This window comes from Papaver somniferum, unplaced genomic scaffold (assembly GCF_003573695.1).
Source record: "Papaver somniferum cultivar HN1 unplaced genomic scaffold, ASM357369v1 unplaced-scaffold_99, whole genome shotgun sequence".
Classification (NCBI taxonomy): Eukaryota; Viridiplantae; Streptophyta; class Magnoliopsida; order Ranunculales; family Papaveraceae; genus Papaver; species Papaver somniferum.
Window position 1 is genome coordinate 4,290,219 of NW_020653081.1, and position 20,739 is coordinate 4,310,957.

Below are 20,739 nucleotides of genomic sequence, written 5' to 3' on the forward strand. Positions count from 1 at the left end.
TTTTTTTTATTTCTTACGTAGGACTGTCCCCCGTAAAGTTTCAAAAAAAACTATTAAACGGGAGACGGTCCCCCGTCTAGTCCTTCTTTTATATTTGCTCACAGTAGCTATACTCGTTCATATGGACGAGTGGTCGTTCATATGGGCGAGTTAGTCTCCAAATGGAGACTACTCATAGCCTTTGCTCTAAGAACACACTTAAGGACAATTTTGCTAGCATGTGACAAAAACTTTGCCTTCCAGCCCTGTAAAGCATCGTAATATTTACTAAATAGAAGTTTAAAACTAGTAGTTCTATTTCTATACAAATAACATGGGCGTGCCTAAATATTTATCATTTTTGGAAATTTGCATGACCTTTAATATTATACTAATAATTTTATAATGACTATTATGGAGTTTAGGAGAAAGATAAATTTTTGACTTTTGAAGGCTAATCACGACCATACATTTCACTAAAAATATTAAGAGTGTCCATCGAATCCGTTGCTTTTGAGAATAAGAATTAGTCATCTACAAAGATTAGATGAGACACCAGAGGGACATATTTTCACACTTTAATTCCAGAAATTTTCTTATCACACGCAGCCTTATAGAGGAGACCGACAATAATTACATGCACATATTAAAAATAAGGGCACAAAGGATCCATGTCTTAAGCTCTTATCAACAGTAAAGGTCTAAAGGTCTGACCAGGTATATTGTTGAGAAGAACAGAAAATGAAGTAGTGGCAATACAGGTATAATGATTTGACACAAATTCTCGCTGAAACCAAGTGAATTAAGATTTTCTTCAAGGAAAGGCCATTCAACTATATTGAAAGCTTTCGATGGATCAAGTTTATGAGTAAAGTGACATTTTTTAATTCCAGAAATATTCATCGTTTGCGGAATTTCACGAACAATGATGATATTATCCGTGATCTGACGACCAGGAATGAAAGGAGATTGGTTTTAGAAAACATTTTACCTAAGTAAGGATTTAACCTATTAGCTAGAATTTTCCAAAGGTCTCTCTCACTTTTTATTTATTTACAACAAGAATCAATGGGCAATTTTTCAACCACGTGCCAAATTTCCATTTAGCTATTTCTAAGGGTTCTTAAAGATAATTGTTTTGATATTACACACGCGTGACTGCACGTGCAAAATTAATTGCAAATTAAATTAAATATATATATATATATATGAACAGTATTAAATTATTATTATTGGTATTAGTTTTTACTAGATGTGCGCCCGTGCTTTAGTAATTGAATGGAACAATAATTCAAACATTTTGGTCAAATAAGTTGTTCAGAATTCAGATGCCCCAGAGTTTATTTGATAAGAACATATAATTCTATTATTTTTTATCTTAGTTCAGATTAATAATGGAAGAAATAAAGTGATAAAAAACGAAGTATAATGTTGCTACAAAAACATCAATTAAACAACTTAAAAGATGGTACAAAGCAAGTCTTACGCTTAATAATAGAATGAGAAGTTACATTTTTGAAGTCTTTAATAGTTGAGTAGGCTGTGGTAACTTGGATTTAAAGATTCTTAAATTGCAACCGATCCAAAAAGTCAACAATATGGCTGCAGAGAGGAGATCCAAAATGGACGGCATGAATGAAAATAGGCCATTAGTTCATCCATCACAAAGCTTTCGTTGTAGTAAATGATCCTGACTTGCCATCATCATCGATTATGAAACCAGAATTGTTCCATCTACCTTTTGCGATGGCGCTATAACCCACTTTTGATGTCAATCAGTACGTGCTTGAATGATACTCTCCTTCCCTATAAAGACAACCAAGAATTTTGCAAAAGGTAACAATACATATGTTCCAAATTTCTTTTTTGGTGGGTAGAAAGTACATTGAACACTAAGAATAATCATACATGGGAATCAGTATGTCCATCTTCAAATACATGGAGAACCAAACAATAACGATGACCATAATTTTCTTTGAACAACTCTACCTACTGCATTGTCATAAGAAGTAACTGAGAATCAATCAATAGAATAATTTAGTTTCAAGTTAGCCCCCTGTCTATCGTTCATGACAAAACACTCTTATGAAACCTAAATAGTATAATGTGATGAAAACAGTAACTTGAGCATTCACATCGATAAATAACACCCATTTACTGTATTTAAAATTAAATCCTAATGCAATTATAATGGAAAGATACATATACTCATATATCTTACACCCATTCAGTGAGTAATAACAGGAAAAGAGTGTCTTATTAATTGTTTGTTGTATTTTGGAGTAACACCAACTGCATTCAGTAGAAAGATACATATATTCCAAAATGAACACAAAAGACATAATGGACACATCTTGACATTCAGGGCAATATTCCCTGTCTGATTTAGTTAGTGGAAGACATTGAGAGTTACTATAAAAATGATGTCTTGACTACAATATGTATTGCTTGGGTTTAGGCATGTAGCCTTGTTGTAATGTCTACCCAATTTGAATATAAAACCAAAATTAGTTTGTTTTGGGTTAAATGAACAATGAAATTCATTATTCAAATGAATTTGTGTTTCTAATTCTTTTGGGATGAAATGACAAAACTAATAATTTCCATAAAGAATGAGTACTACTTGCTGATTTGGTGTAGTTGTACCGTTGATGATAGTGGAGAATAACATAAAGATGGTACTGATGGAATATCGTCTATCCGAAATATGTATAGGTTCCGTCCAAAGAAGGAATAATTACCTCTTATGGTGGTGTGTTTTCAGCTTTACTTACAACCAGTGTAGGTCTCCTGCTGCTCGCATTAACCACACCTAGGTTTACTCTAGAAACAGTGCGAACAATGGATTCTCGTTCTCGATCCAATGAAATAGCCATAATCACCTGAAATCACATTTTATCTTCAAAAAACACACGGATTAACAGAATCTACCTATTGTTGTTATTTGGTCCACGGAGACTAACCCTCACCTGCAAAATCAAAACGGAAAGAAGAATCAAAACACAGTCAGATACATCAAAAATCAATAATTGATAATGAACAATGAAAAAAATGGTTAAGAACCCCAAACTACATAAAGTGAAATTTACCATAGAGCTTTATTCAGCTAAGTGCAGAGAAAATAAGCACACGCGATTAGAAGACTGAAAGTGAGAAAAAAGAAAAAGAGCAGAGATGCGACAAAATTAAATATTTAGTCGTGGGAGAGTTCGAGAGATTTTAATGTATTTAGGTTTTCTCCTGTTAGTCCTGAGAGAGTTTGAGGGAGTCTCTCCAAATCTCCGTTAGTTGTGGGGGAGTTTAGAGGAGTCTACTAAACTCTCTAGAAAACACCTGTTAGTCGCTTGGGAGTTTTAAAAAAGCTCTTGAACTCCCTGTTAGTCATAAAACCCTACAATACTAGAGAGTTGGTTGCTTTGGGGAGTTCGAAGGAGTTTTTAGTGTATTTTGGTCTCACAACAAATCTCTCAAAAGAGTAGAGATTTGGGAAGGAGTTTGGTGCGTAGAAAACCATAGGAGAAAGAAGAGGAAACGTTTTTTTCCAGGTATGTTTTTTTTCTTCTTTGATCTCCATGATTGTTTATAATAGTTTGATTTGTGTACTATTTTGATTGTCTTTCATATCTTTGATCTCCATGATTGTTTATTTTGATTGTGTGTATAGTTTTTTTTTGTGGGTACTCTCTCTCTGTCAAAATCCTAATTTGTGGTTCAAAAGATCTTGGTAAGAAATTGCATGATTTGATTATAATGATATCTTTAAATTCAACCGTTGGAATATGATTAAATTTGAGTATGTCGTAGTTTACCTTGTTATAGAAGTACAGTAAAATTTTCACGCGGATCAGGTCACGTTTGCTACTGCAAAGCTTGCACAATATATGACTATGGTCTGCTGAGTTTAAATCCCGAATAGGGGACTGATTCCTATTTATCTCATTCTCCGCTTATCGGACAAAGCTGAAATTTTAGTATGATGTTTGTATATATGAAGGTTACCTACTGTAGAAATTTCATGAAGTTATAATCACTTTAGGTACACCAAAGTGTGAGAAATCCGGAACTGAATTCTGTATGCACGTATTGAAAGTAGTCGGGTTCTGAGTAATGTATCTTTTTAATGAACTGTTGGAATGCTATGATTTTTGAGTGTGTTGTGGAATATTGAGTTGTAAGTGTACCATAAAAATTTAAAGAGGATCAGGTAAGTATTAGTACTGCAAAGATTAGACAATCTGAAACTGTGTTTCGGTGAAACAAAATTCCTTTACTGCTATCTTCATAATTTGTTATGTCATCATGCATTAATTGGCTTGCTACTTTGCATGAGTGTCATAGATAATCACTATCACTTGTTAAGTCATCTTATTTAGACACATACTTCTCTTCTATTCTATATGCCAAAGTTCAATACAGTGGCGTACTTCATTCCGTATTGGCGTGTTTTAGCCAATTCATACGGTACTTTTGTTGCAAGGAGTTGCTAAGGGATTTTCTTTGATTAACAATTTGGCTAAGTAGCTCTGCGTGTTAGTATTGTGTAATCTAGTATCACATTTTTTTATCATGTTTACATTAGACTGTTTGGTGTTATTACTATCCTTGCTTTGTTAAGTTCTAGTATTAGTCTAAGTACTAATGTAGCTAACATGTCACACCATAGAATGGAAAAATCCAGCCAACCTGCTGAAAACAACAAGAAGAAAAAGAATGTTAGGAAGAATAAGAATACGGAACCGGAAACGGAAGTGACTACGAATTACAAACAATGGACAACTCGAGAGACTGAGAAATTATTGGAACTGTTGGTAGAAGCTACACTTGAGAAGAAGAAAGACACTAGTGGATGTTCGTGAACAAAGGGAGTTAGAATTGTATGGAGACCGTTAAATTGAAGGGAAAAAAATTATCTCGTTGCACAAAATAACATACTATTGATACATAGATATGATCATTTTCATTTATTTTTTTCTTTTGATTAAAGATCAATGTTATTTGCAAATAAGGGTTTATTGTTTCTTAAAAGAGAATGAGTTAGGAGTGAACTCTCTCAAACTCCCCCAAACTCCCTCTAATAAACTCTCTCAAACTCCCTACACTCCCCCAAACTCCCTGAACTCAAAAACACAAAACTCTCTCAAACTCCCTACACTCTCTCAAACTCTCTCAAAATACCTGAGATTTAAAATACACTCAACTCCCCCGAAATCACTCGAGGACTAACCCCCTGTTAGGGTTTTGCAAATTTTTTTGTTTATTTTCTTTCGATCGGCCTGAACCCGAATAAAACTCGTAAATAGTAAAATAAAGTTTGGTGGTGTTCGCAGATGAAATATTGGTGGTGTGAAACAACTGGAGGTTTTTATTGGTCGAGTACTTTTTGGTGAGGCCAGAAGCTCTAGAATTTGAGCTTGATACAGCTTTTAACCACAACAGATTATTTTCACCCGAAACTATATATATAATAGTTTCAATCACGATCAAATTATTATTATTATTACAAAAATATTTTTTTATTATTGAATAAAGAATATTATTACAAGAAACTAGTTGGAAGCCTCACAAACTAAGCTCCAACATCGAACTACTACATTAGTTGAACAGGTTGCCGTGCTAGCCTACCGGCATCATGCGCCTCATTATTATTATTACTATGAAGACTGCCACATAGGCTTTTATTGAAACACAAATAGAGTATTACACATCATTTTTTGGTAGCAATTTCCGTTTTTTTTCAAAGGAGAATATTATTACTACCTCCGTTTCAAAATAAATTTACGCACAAACCTGCCTATTATTTTGAAACGGAGGGAGTATTATTATTATTGTAAAGAGAGAAAGAATTACAAAGGAGCAGTTGGTAACCTAGCAACAAGCTGGGCACCAATACCTTTCTGTAACCAAACTTAATATATGAAAAAGAAAACTACCATGACCACTACAAGCATCAAGGTTAGCCAGATAATTCTTAAGTCTCTTTAGAAACACTAAAAAATCCTCACCAAGTTCTCCCAATGTAGTGAAATCCCAAACCCCCAAACCATAACCATGAGATGCACATTTATCTAAATATTTTGTACGTTTATGCGAAACTGCATTGGCAATGGCTTGGCCTGGTATGAAAACACTCCCAACAACAGTAGTGAAAGGTGAAACACCAGTAACATCATAACACATCCTGTCCATTCTCCCAGCCATAAACGAGGATGTCTGCGGTTTTCAAGGCTTTGCCATCCGAAAGAAAGCCCAACGACACTTCTTTCCTAGCATGAACACCAGATTGATAACACATGCATATCAGCAACATCATCTCTAACAAGGTCATGACAATATTTGAGACCAACCTCACTGGCACAATGAATCGCATGATCACAAAAAATGTCCATATCTCGCTTACAACAAGAACACAAACCATCTTTTGGAAAGAGCGGGATACCGAGTCGATAGCACAAAACAACCCTAAGCTATCTAGGCCCAAGACACTGATGAAGCCCACTAGTAGGTACAGACAAAAGATACCCCTGCTCATGTTTAATTATATTGGATTGCCACAAAATCGAGTCTCTCTTAGACATGATAAATTGGTTCGGGATTTTCTTCTTCACCGCATCAAAGTAAGCAACTGCCAGCGTATGCATGGATGGGGGGCAGTTTTATTATTATTATTATTTTTATTAAATAATAAAGTTTACAATATTATTATTATAGAGATATAACTATTTATATTATTGTCAAAAAGTATTATTTTCTTAACCACCTTTTACTATAAATATAATTTCCAAACAAAAGATAAAACAAAAATTATATACTAATTTAATATTTTCTCTTATTTTGATTCATAATAGATTTTTTTCCTTCATTGAAATGGTATATAAAATATAGTTTCTAAATGAAAAATAATAATTTTTAAAGATTAAAAATTTGATGGTATATAAATTTAAGGGTAGCGTCTGTGATTTTCATAAAATAAAATAGAGATAAAAAGTAAAAATAAGATATAATATTAGGATGGGACCATAGCTTATGCTTTCCCCAGCTTTTAAAATTCGATTAATTTGAAAGTGCTTTGCATATAAAGTACTTTACAAAAACTTTACCGAACACTATGATGTAAAAATATTACTATATATATGTTTTCAAAGTGGATCTGAAAAGAAAAAAACAATACCAAACTCAGCCTTAATGCTAAACCTGTCTTTGTTCCGCTGCTTCATATTGTTCGATAAATTTCTCAATTCTTACAACCTAGTCTCAGTTAGAGGAATATATATAAATATATATTATCCCCGATTAAACATCAGAACGGATCCCTTGACTTAAAGTTCCCGATTAAAATATTTGTTCAGTCTGTTGGTAGCACCCTTCTTATAGTACTATGACAAGACCTTGGTGCATGACTGTCCAAGGTTTTTATACGAGTCTTCTCCTATTTTATACTTATTGTTGCAGTGTAAAGTACGGAGAAGAGATAGATGTACAAAAAAAAGTAAGAGATCATAGAATTCTATACCATTAGAGCTTCTCCAATGGTTGTTGCATGTATTTTCTATGTGGCAACACAAATAAGACATTTTTATCCAAATTTTCCTTAAATTTAGGTGAAAAAAGTTATTCATCTCCAATGGTGTTGTTTGTGATCACTTTCTTATTAAATGTAAATTTTATGTTTAATAATTTTAAGATTTTACTAGATCTAAAAATTATTATTTATTGTATTAGAATTAATTTTAGTAAATAAAATATATTTTTAATTAAAAAAAACTGACTAGGAAGGTAGACAATGTCAAGGGGAATGTGGGAAACTAGACATTCCTCTTGACATTTTCTACTTAATGTCATGCATAGATTGATTTATGACATCCAGGTTGGATAATGATTTTAGAGAAAATGGATGTGCATCATAGGTGGATTTTGACATTTATCTCCACACACATGCCATTGGAGAAGCTCTCATATGGCTTTAGTTCATTATATACATTAAAGGGAAAACCCTAACTATTTAGTTGGGCAACACATTTATGAGTTGTAGTTCCTATAACACTCCCTTTTGTGTGATTTAATAGTTGAACTTTATGGGTAATGCTTCGAATGCCATTCTCTTAATGTAGTTCATCACATGTAATTCTCTCCTCGATGAGCATTGCGCCTAAGTCAATTACATCAATAAAACCTCGGTAGGAAATTCCAAAGGGAAAAAACTTGAATTAAGGAAAAAGAGAACACTATTAAAAAAAATTTTATGATATGGTTGGACTCGCATATGCTACCTCGTTAAAACCTTGACAAGGAAAAACTAGGTGGGACAAAACCTCAAAGAAGAGAAAAATGTACAACGTGATAATTGAAGAAATATGCCTTTACCAAATAATTGTACATAATATCCTTTCTATGTTCGGTGTGTGATTGATGGAAACACATTATTGATATGCTATAGTTATGTTACTACTACTATATGACTTGCCCCCAAAAATGTTGCCTTACAATTACTGCTTCGTTGTGCTGATTTTGAAGATGGTTTCACTTGACAAGCTATCGTGTTTCATTTCTTTGATTCCGAAATTGTTCTGCAATATCAATGCTACAACGTATATGTGGTGTAGTTGTTGTTGTCTCACAAAGAAAATTATCGAGTAATAAAAATCCTGTGAAAAAAGTTAATCTGGATCGAAAAGAAAAAAAAGAGTACAATACAACTTCACATTTTAAAGTAAAATATGTCGACATTTCACATTTCAAAATAAAATATAATGACATCGTATAATTGAATCCTCCCTTGATTCCATAAGAGGAATGTGCAAACAATTTCTTTAGTCATGTACTTTCCTTAAATAAATCAATCATGTCTGTCCTTAATTACTTTTGTAGGAGAAGATTATTGTTTTTCTTCCCGCGTAACAACTTTTGAATAGCATTTTCGTTAAAAGTAATTCCTCCTTTTCTGATATTGAGTTACAAAACTTACAAAATCTAGATACGTTGGATGTTTGACGTATGTTGATTAAGTTACAAAACTTACAAGATCTAGATACGTCGGATGTTTGACACATGTTGAAATCGAGGGCCAAAAGTTTGGGTCAGATTTTAACGAAAAGTACCGAAAAATTACCATTGGCTCGGTCTTAATCTTATGGAGAAGCCTCTCTCTCTCTCTGCTTCATCATTCATTTATTCATTCACTCACCTCTCTCAGTCTTAGAGCTGGCAAACGGGCGGGTCGGGGCTTGCCCGTTGCGGGTTCCACGAGTTCGGGTTAATACGGGTTGAAACCCGCGGGTTGAAATTCTTCAGGGGTTGTTATTTCTTCAACCCGTGCCCGTAACGGGTTTAACCCGCGGGTTCACGGGTTAGCCCGCCCGTTTCGGAAATAAGTTAAGACACCACAGTGACCGCACGTGGTGGAGTTCGGAGATAACTCTTATTTTCTTTTCTATTTCTTCTCTATTCTTATTTTCCTCTTTCTTCTCGTTTCTTCCTTCTTTTCTTCTGCTGATTTGAGAGACGACTGTGAGGTTTGATTTGAGAGTATCGATTGAGGAATTTGTATAATCAAAGAACTCGTGTTGATGTGTACGATGAGGTAGGTGGTGTTGTTGAATGTATTTGAACTCTGGAAGAAGAAGAAAGAAATCAGTTAATTAGGGTTACAGAATTGATTATGAGATTGAGTATAGAAATGTTGATGGACGAAGAATTATGGGTCTTTTACTTAATTAACGTTTTGATTCTTTTGAAGTTTTGAAGATGATCTGGTAGTGAATCGGGGAATTTGGGTTATGGTTCCGGAAAGATGAAATTCATTTAGGATTTGTGTAAAGATGGGGATAAAGTCGAGTAGTAGATGAGGGGTTTTCATTACTGGGAATTAAGAAGTGGAATTGATAGTTGATTTTCAGATTCGTGGAAGGTATGGAGAAGTTAGGGTTTCTGTGATGAAATTGAGAATTAGGAATTCATGTAAAAGCTCAGGGAAGGATTTAAAGATGAAATTGATGTTTTAGGAGGGTGATTACTTCTTACTGTAAATTGGAGGAGTCTGCTCATGCTACAAAATCAGTAAGTTGATATAAAATTAATTCCTTGTTGTTTCTTAATTTAGTTCTGTGATGGATTTATAAAAAAAATGTGGAAATTAGACTATTTATTCTTTTCAATTTCAATGAATTCTTTTTTGGAGAATCGGAATTGTTCACGGATGTATTTGATTGTTATCAGTAAAAATATTCAATAAGATATCGATTTTGTTAGCTCCGATCGAGTTCGATCGAGATTTTTTGATAAAATATGGAATTGGACCAACAACAAATTGATTGATTTTCTGGGTTGTAGAAATTGATTAAGAAAATGATTTTCATTTAACTTGATTCAATTTTTATGGCTTTTAAATGATGTCTCTGGGGTGCATACTCATGGTGTATCATAGTTTTGATAGTAGAGATTAATGGAGTTGAAGAATGGTTTTACTAAACTTTGACAGAGATATGAGATAGTGCACGGAGAATTGGAGATAGAGAAAGAGAATAGTCTTCACGGGTTTACGGGTTGTACCCGCGGGTTCACGAGACGGGACGGGTTAACCCGTTTACTCACAAGCCGACATTTCTCCAACCCGAACCCGGCTTGTTTTGAAACAAGCCGAGCCGGGTTCGGGTTTTCACGGGCCGGGCACGGGTTAACCCGCGGGTTTTGGTTTGTTTGCCAGCTCTACTCAGTCTCTTACTCTTCGAAATTTCTAGTCTCCAAATCCAAGAGATCCGGTATGACCACTATATCTCATCACTGAAACCCACCAATCCAGTCTTATCTCGCTCTCCTTTGTTCTCATTTATCGTCAATGGCAATTAGAGTAAAAATTAGGGTTCAATTTCATCTTATTTTTGAGGATTTACTCAAAATTTTCTTGCGACGATGATGGACAAACTCGGCCGACTCAGCCGAGTCTTTCACAGGAGAAACTCCGCTGAGTCATCCAAGTTTGTTGGAGTGATGATACAGCAGCCAAGTTCGTTGGTAGTAAAGTCAAGGTTTTTTGTAACAGAATTCACCTGTCGGTTTCAGGCTTGGCGCCAATTCAAGAAAATCAAGAAGGAAGAAGAAATCAAGAAGAGATGATTATACAGGTAATTTGTTCTTCTATAAAACCTTATTCTCCTTTTGTCTATCACTTTCACCCACATTCTACAACAACATGCATACTTACTTCATCTCTTCCAAACCTTCTCTCAAGTTCTTTTGTTTTTCTACATTGTTTCACGCATTTCTTTTACAATGGCCAACAGAGGTGCTAATACAGTGTTAGCTAGGGTAAATGTGATTGCTAAACCCAATTCTTCTAAGAATGCAGTGATGAATCGAACTTTAACTGTTAGTTTAGGTTCATCAAACTATAACCTAACCGTTGTTTCTACTAATGATCCTAGCGTTGTAATTTCTTGGTTAAGGAACCATGTTTCAGGAAGTTTGGGTTACAATCCTGTATGTGTTATGCATAGCCATGAAGACCTTGTTCTGGGGTTTATGAAAAATAAGCAGGAGATATTACTCTATCAACTGAATCAACCACACAGGATCCATGAGTCACATGTTGATTTCTTTAAGGATGAAATTGGTCTCAGGTTTCTTGGCTTCAAACTTCATAATAATCTGATTGAGGGTTTGAAAGGATCAGGATTTGAACTGAAAATCCTTAAGGCAGATGAGGCAAATGTTGGAAAGCTTTTTAAGGATAAGTTCATTGCATTACAGAGTTATATTGCTGGGAGAAGAAGTTTTGAGGAATACGTTGATGGGACTATTATGCAAGAAGAGTCTATAGTTCTCTCGAGCCTTCATTTACTCCTAACATCTTTCATGTAAGTAGTTGGCTTTTTTTTTTCTTGATTTTTGATCTGAGTTTTGATTTTCCTTGATTTCTACTTAAGTTTTCTGTTTTCTGTATATGATCATGTTTTTTATGATGTTGTCAAATGTGAACTTTAGTTGGATTTAGTGAAACTAGAGAAGCTAAATGAAGAACCGTTTTAAGTTAACCATTGATTTTTTGTCTAGTACTATGAAACATCAGTGTGTTTGGAGAAAAAGGGGATTGTTTCGTCACAAAATTGATTAGGATACAGATTCGAGGGACAAATTAGTATCATATTAGGAATGGAAAGTGATGATTGAGTTGTTGGTAATTGTTTGAAAACCGGGTATTCCTGTTTAGATGTTCAGACTAAGACATAATGCAGTCGACAATTCTAGGCTGCGTGTCTCTTGCATGTCAGTTGCACGCACGCTGATGTGTATGATGTCATGCGCTAATCCAAAACCTTAAATCCTTGGCATGGTTTGTAAATGTGTAGGTAAGTTTCCGGGATCTTCAACTGATGGAAAGTATCGCTGGTTTTGGTAAGATTTCCTAACTTTTCTTTTTCCTTTAATGTCATATTGACTGTTTCCATACTGAATAAATTTCACTTGGAACTCATTAGAGTTGTTACATTAACTTTTTCCCTTGAGGATAACTCAAACAAGATTGTCCTCACAATGTAGCTATTTTCCTACTGCAGTCTCATTTTGTTTTTCTTGATTCAATACATAAGACCAGTTTGATAACTTCTGTTTTTCTAGTATGAATGATTATATATGTTTGTTATGTATTGGAACATGGTTCACTCCAGAGAGCACTTAGAGTTGAAATAAGCGAATTTATGTTTTAGTGAACTGAGGGATGGTTAGTGAATCCGTACTGATCCAGGATTTGGAACTGATTTTTTCTTTAGAAGCAGGGATATCTTCATCTGCTGATAATCCAATAACTGATCAGATAACTTACTCGTAGTTTGTATTACATGTTCATAAGCAAATTTTTACGGTCTTTAATGCAATCTCCAAATATAACTGTTCAATTAGGAGATGCAGGACCAAGTTCTTCCTTTTCATCATATTTCTAAAACACCAATTTCTTACAAATTGCTAACCGTTGGTTTTCTGTCTTCAGTTATTGACAAGGGAAAGAAGAGAGGACCTAAATTTTTGGAGAAGTCAGTTGGAGATACAGTGTGAGAAGATGCAGGATAGCATATATCTTTTGGTATCATGCTTACACAGAAGTACTTTTACTGAATTCATGATAAGTTCAACCTCAAAGTAGGTTTCTAAGAATTTGTAATTACATCACTAAAACATTCTATATGAAGCTTGGGGTCAAATCTCAGTGACTTGGTTCATGTTCGATCCATCTAGGAGGTGTTAGAAAAATGCTTATTTTCAATATCAGATGTATGCTGGTTTCTTTCTTTTTTCTTTCTTCTTTTTTTTTTGTTCACTTTGGTAAGCCTGTCATCATCGCACACGTTTCCCTCTGTGGAAATGGTGTTTTAATACAAGTCGTGTAGACTAACAGTGGTAGTAAACATAGCTTATCTTGGTCGGATGGCTTCTCAGAGCTGTTATGTCAGGTGGACCAAGACACCAAGTAGCAGTAGTACATACCAGAAAGCATAGCTAGCATGACAGTATATGGGGATGCTAACTTGTTGGTTTGCAACATTTTTGCTAGTTGCAGTCCTTTTTAACTCTTTACTGTGTTATCAAATAACTTGATTGCTGTCGCTGCATCCTTTACTAGGATCTAAGTGCAATTATGAAACATCAACGAGTTGCAGTGGTTTGTAAGAAACTTGCCAACATCAAATCAGATGATATACTAGTCATGCTAGCTATGTTTGTAAGAAACTTGCCTAGAAGTACAAGTAATTTTAGTCACTGATTGTATTTATAGTATTCTGCTGCGACAAGTGTGTGATGTATAATAACTACACCTTAGACTTATCTAATCATAACATCAACAAACATGTAAGATGCTCGACCTCGACTCATAGTACGTGAATTTAAAATGGGCCTTGTAGGCCGAAGTTATTGTCGTACTTCTACTATGTATGAGCCTAATTTCGACCAATTTTATATACGACGATCATCGGCACTTGAGTTAGCATAACTTTTAACAACCCCCTGGGGATTCAATTTCCAAAACCCTTTGGGATTGTTCTTTCGTTCTATATATTTTGCATATATATAGGTCACCTCGTGTCTATACAATAGCCCAATAACGAGTTTCTTTATCACCAGACACCAGCTAGCTAGGGAGAAGAAACTCAGCAGCAGTAGCGTTTGATTAAGGGCCTCATACTATTTTTCTCGAGTAATTTTTGTTTTAATGGAAAATCTTCACGCGGATATATTATCAAAACTTCTTTCACATATTCCTCGCGAATCTGTCTTAAGCTGCAAACTTGTTTGCAAAACTTGGAACACTCTCCTCCTTGGTAGAAAGCTGGAAGTTGGTATCCTCTTATGTGTTGCGTCACGTGAGGAAAGAAACCTTCAACTTCACTACGGATACTACGATGAAATCATTACGCTTACTGACGACGACCATGAGAGTTTTACGTATAAAACAGTAGAGAGAATCAAGCATCCTGTCATTAATAAGCGAGAACGAGAAGTCATAGATATCATGGTTGGTTCTTGCAACGGTTTGGTTTGCTTCTTAGTACCCCATCATCGTGTTGTAGATCCCGTTTATATCTGCAATCCAATATCTGGTGAGTACATTAACCTCCCGAGAATAGACAGCAAAAAAGGCCTCATAGTAAGCGGATTCGGCTACAATCGCTCAGTAGACAGATACAAGGTTATTAGAATTCACTATCCCAACCGATTTGGTTATGGATGGCCTCGAAGCCCAGGACAGGTCCAGATATATACTCTGGTAGGTGGTGACAGCGGATGGAGAAATCTTGGAGACATCAAGTATTCCTTGGCTTTTAATGGTACCCTTCTGAATGGATCTCTGTATTGGTTGGACTGGAATGACCAGAAGATTGTGTCTTTTGATTTGGCCGATGAAGAATTTCGATTGCTACCAACAGCACCCCCATGTTTCATATGCGTGAAGCACGCTTATTATCGACTTGCAGTGTTGGACTGTTGGGTGGGCATTTGTGCTTTGTTCACTATAAGTGGGAGGTAGGCGTGGATATATGGTCCTTCAAAAGTAAGCGGACAGATAATAATTCTGTTACCGAAAAGGGGTATGAATCTTGGAGTTGGAGTTTGGAGTTCAGTGTACCATTCCCGTACGTAACTAGCGACATTGATTTCTATACGCCTTTTGCCCTCACGACGAATAATGAACTTCTGTTGTGGTTCAATCACACGACTCTTTGTTGTTACGACCCCAAAACCAATACATTTAGCAAAATTTTGGTTGGGGATTATAAACTGAATTATCTTCGAGGAATTCCACATGCTAGTAGCTCTGTCTCATTGAAAGCTCTTGAAGTAAATTCTAAGATGAGAAAAAATGCAGATCAGGTGAAAAAGCAGTGCCAACAAGCTCAGCCTTAACGTCAGATGCAACATGAGAGAACCCGATGACTAATCATCACTAACATGGGAGCTCAATTCATAGTTTATATACACAAAATTGGTTAAAAGATCAAAATCAACAATTTCCGGGTGAAAAAGACATGTAAAATTTGATACTGTTTAAATGGACGAGAATGTGAAAATAGCCAGGATGTAAACAGTTTCATCCTACCCATTTTCAAATACTTATTCTTATTTTTAATTTACATCAGGATGCATCCAGTTTCATCCTCGCTCCTTTTTAAGTTTAAGCCAGGATGAATCTAGTTTCATTTTTGCTACTTTTTTGGTGTTCATTTCACCCATACTAATTTTTACTCGTCCATTAGAACCATGTTTTAAAAATATTTGGAAAAATGACCCATTTTCCGGTTTATATATACATGAGAATGAAGGTTTTTTTTTATTGTAAGTTCAAATGCATTGAAAAGACTAACTTAGGGAGTTAGGAACCCTTACATCATTGATAATAGAGCCTTCTAATGCTGGGCTAGGATTTCCATCCCTTGCATTAGATTTATCTACTTCTAAACTTAGGTGGAGTACTGTTCCAATCAACAAGTTTAAATAAGGTGGAGTACTGTTCCAATCAACAAGATTAAATACTCTTTGCAAAATACTGTTCCAATCAACAAGTTTAAATAAGGTGGAGTACTGTTCCAATCAACAAGTTTAAATAAGGTGGAGTACTGTTCCAATCAACAAGTTTAAATACTCTTTGCAAAATACAATTAGGTGGAGTACTGTTCCAATCAACAAGATTAAATAAGGTTTTTGCCTCTTTTGCAAGAGTATCTGCCACATTATTAGCTAATCTAGGAATGTAAAAGAAACCCAAAAAGTTTTGGCAACGATTAAATTCTCTTTTCACTTCATCCATAATTGCTTGATTCTGCCAGGAAATCTGAGAAGGTGTCCCATTTAAGTAGTCAAAAAGGTTCTTGCAATCTCCTTCCACACTGAAGTTTGTCAATCCCCTTTCTGTCGCCCATTTGGCTCCCTGCAACAGTCCTAAAGCTTCCGCTTCTTCTGGGATAGAAGCTGTGAATGGTCCTGCTCTTCCTTGTTCAAACTTGCCTGAATTTCGAAAAAATAATAAGGACATCCGAAAATAAAATAAAAGTTTCGAAGTTTTTTTAATTTTGCAAGACAAAAAAGCCCTTAGGCCTATTCCTATGCACATGCCAAACTCATATATTTGACATATATGCACCCACTATGGGTATGCCAAACTGCCAAACTCATATGCTTATATGTCAGGAATAACATATAGACATACACGACAGACTTTCCAGCAAAAGATAGAGTGTCCATCGCTCGATGGTCAAGCCAACGCTCGCTTGTCATTACAGCGCCAACCCTAGTCAAGCTGACGCTCGCTGGTCTGATCAACGCTTATTAGTTCTTCATCTAACGGCTACCAATTTCCCCTATAAATACCTAATTTCAACTCATTCCAATCCAACTTCAAATTCATTTCAACATGCCTAGTGCTCGCATAACCGAAGTGGATTTTACTCCAGAGGAAGATGTTTCTCTAATTCGATGTTGGGTTTCAGTTGCAAGCGATAAAGATTTCAATTTAGAGACTTTTAACTTATTGGACACCGTGTTTTAAAGGTTTACGACGTTAAGTTATGTGAATCAAAGAAGAACAAATGAGTGTTTTCAAAATCGTTATTGCTTCATCAATAACAATGTTAGAAAGTATCAGCAAATTATGTGGTTGATAAAAGGGGATAATCCTGAGTTGTCAAATGAAGAACTAAAAATTAGATCTCGTAAAAAATTCGCCGAAGACAACGGAAGATGGTTTAATCACGACGAATGTTATGAACTCTACAATGTCATGTGCAGGGATTCAAATTTTAAGTATTGCGTTATGCAATCAAGGTTAATTTTTATTTGAAATGTAAAACTAGTTTATATTTGAATATTAATCTAAAAGATAGTTTCCATTAATTTTTAATGAAATGTAAAACTAGTTTACATTTCAATTAAATTGCTTACACTTAAACTACTAATTACCTTGTCCATTTCCTCCCTGATCAAAGATCCAATTGGACGCGTTTTCAGGATCAAAAGCGTTGTTCAACATATCAGTTAGCGAGCCGGTTTGAGACTCACTTGGTGCTTGAGTCTCATCAGAATCACCATAACCTAGATAAACAATGGGTTCAGAGCGCATGAGAACACGATACAAATCTTGAAATACGTGTGGTTGATATTCTTGAGGAGTTTGCTGCAATGGTTGCTGGAATGGTTGAAATGCTGATGATATTGAGGCAATTGAGGGGGAAGGGGGTGGAGGAAATTAGGGTATACAAAGTCGATTGCCTAATTACTTCCATGTTCACACCACCACCTGGAGTCATTATGTCAGTTGGCAAATGACTAAACATATGTACAGGAGTTGTATCCAATCCAATGTTTTCATCACCACCACGTACTACTTGAGTATTTAACACTTGGTTTGGAGTAGAACTTTCTGGTACATCCTGCATAGAACGAGGTCTTCCACGACTTTGCTAACTTCGAGTGGGACTCAAATAAGTCATTCCTATACCACTGGGACTCATTCCTCTACTACTACTTGAACCATCATTACTGTCAAATCCTTGACTTATGTCAAACATCATGGTTTCCCTCAGTTTTTGCAACTCATCCAAGTGGAATCTCTGAAATCCATGTAATAGAGCATGATAATCGTTCAAATGGGTCTGATACTGCAACTATGTAGCATTGACCCCCCAGTATGGATAAGTCCGATCGAGTGCACTGAAAGCAATTGTATGAGTAACAATATATCCATATGTGGTGGATATAGTCTGTATATCCCAAGAAAATGGTGGCATTGATGACGATGAACTTTGAGAAGGATATGCAAATGCGTCACCCGTCTCTGGTAGAGGTTGGGAAGGAAGAAATTCATCGGCAAGTGGCATCCTACCTAAAGCTGGGAAATCCATCTGACCCACACTTTGCGGTTGCATAGAAATATTGGGCTTGAAAATAATATTATACCAAGATAGGTAGTCATTTCTATCCATTGGCTCCTGGATCAATTCATCAGCTTCTTGCCAATGATGACTTTCCCTAATCAATTTGAAATAGTCTTATTCGGAAACCTCTGAACTTGGATAAAGGTTGACGGCTATCATTGATCTTCTTTGCAACTGAAGAAGTTTTCTTTCACCATAATACCAAACACCCTTTTCAGAAATATGGCTGTATAACACCATCCTTGTAAGGCTTAGCTGTACCATTCTCTGAGCTTGTTCTTCTTCGAACTCAGGTATTGCTTCATACGAATGGGATATAAGGTTAAGGCTTGTTCTACACAACTGCTGAATTTTATGAACAATAGAAATATGTTGACCATCTTCAATCTGTTCTCGTTGCCTATTCTCTGAATCGCACTTCAGTATGACCGGAAAAACCATGGTATGATTCTTAAGAGAAGGTTCCGAAACATGGAACCATGTGTACCACCAATACTGAAAATAATAACATTATTGGTTACTAAATTTCCATGTGAAAATAACAAACAAATAGTGTGAAAAATATTGGTTCTTACCTCCAGAACTAAGGGTGTAAATAATACCCGAAAATACTCAGCCTGCCTGTACCCGAAGTAGCCCAAAGCCTGTTATGGCCCGTCACGGGCCCCTGGCCTGGCCTGGATTAATTTATTGGCGGGCTCGGGCTTTGCAATAAATTTTGTTGCCCGGCCTGATACCCGGCCTGAAAGCCTTCTTTATGCCATCAATCATTTAGTATCCTCTTAAAAAGACTTAAAAGTTACAATTTTATAATTGTCAATTGTGTATCTAGAAAAATAAAATATATAATTGTTTTTACTTATAATTAACCTTTCCAAAACATTAATGGTAATATATTTTCTTATTTAGAAGTTTATTGTACTCTAATTAATTATTTATTATAGGCTAAAATAAGAAATTTGTCATTGTAATTTAAATATAAAATAATACTATCACTTATGATATGCAATGTTAGAAAGAAAAGGATATTGTATTAAAAATAAATAAATTGAATACCATCCATTTGAAAATTTAAACTTTTTTAACAAAAAAATATTTTCAAAATAGTGGCCTTTCCGGCTCGATCTGGCCTGCCCGTATGAAAAGCAGGCTTTGGGCGAACTTTGGGTAGGAAAATTTTACTTTTACCCGGCCTGCCCGACCTGATTTTTTGTACGGGCTCGCAAATATTAAGCCTGGCCTGCCCGACCTGTCTTAGTTTTTGGGCCCGGCGGCCTGGGCTCCCCGAATTTAGACCCCTATCCAAAACTTCCCAAAAAGCATTAAAACTATCTTTGACACACGCGAGCAATCATCGAGGGACATGTGAATCTCTGATAAAATCGGAGACCCCCAATCATATGTTGGTGTTTGCTCTAAATCTTCTAATGCTTCGAGAAAACCAATTAACACCACTGAGCTAGCATTTGGAAATAGACATTGTCCTAGTGTCTACAATACAAACAGACGTTCGAGCTTTCATAATGGTCAGGGAAAAAATATTATTACCAGCTACCCTGTTTTAATCTATTTTCTTAGCATAACGCTTCAAAAAACTTTTCAACCCAGCCACCTTTAACCATGCGCTTTTATTTGTCTATGTGTATCATTTCCTCATAATTCATTTGAGTATAAAGGAAGTCTTTGTTTCCATTTATCTTCTGATAACCAATTTAGTTTGTTAAATGGAAGTAAGTTTCCAGCATATGGAATTCCCGTTAACACGTACAAATCTATCGGTGTAACTCCTAGTAACAACAATTATTCATCATTAGAGTTTGTTGATATTTATAAAACAAAATATATAATTTAAAAATTAAATTACTAGAAAAAACTAACTTACCGCGTTCAAAGTCCTTGAAAAAGAACGTATTCGTAGTCTTCCACCACCATTCTAATATAACTTGAACTCCTTGAGTCATGTGGTTTCTAGGTTGTATATGATATAAAAGTCGCCAAGGGTATCTTATAACTCTCTCTTGAACAACAGGGGGAAGTAACTGAAAATCGTATTAACTCAGACCGTCCACCTCTTAGATTTACTGAATTAACTCGCTCCTGATTGTCAGATAGGTGATTAGAGAACATACCTTCACTGGCTACTTGTCTAACATTATCAACCTCATAATTTGTATCCGCAACAAAACTTAATCCACTGACTGGAGTATTAGTAGATCTTTTGACTCTTCTGTTTCTTTTTTTTCTTCTCCATATTTGTTTAAGAAGTAAAACGAAAGATACTTTCTTTAGAACAGAAGAGTTGAAAAGGGAAGTGTGAAGGATATATAAACAAGGTGCGGTATTTATA

At 35.5% G+C, this 20,739-nt stretch overlaps 1 protein-coding gene across 1 annotated transcript; it reads left to right on the top strand.

The window, feature by feature from the left end:
* The first annotated feature begins 14,176 nt into the window (after nt 1-14,176).
* LOC113346244 (F-box protein At3g07870-like) lies at nt 14,177-14,992 on the top strand. Its single transcript, XM_026589802.1, has one exon. It carries the CDS (start codon nt 14,177-14,179, stop codon nt 14,990-14,992), a length of 816 nt encoding a protein of 271 aa, XP_026445587.1.
* The last annotated feature ends 5,747 nt before the right edge of the window (nt 14,993-20,739 follow it).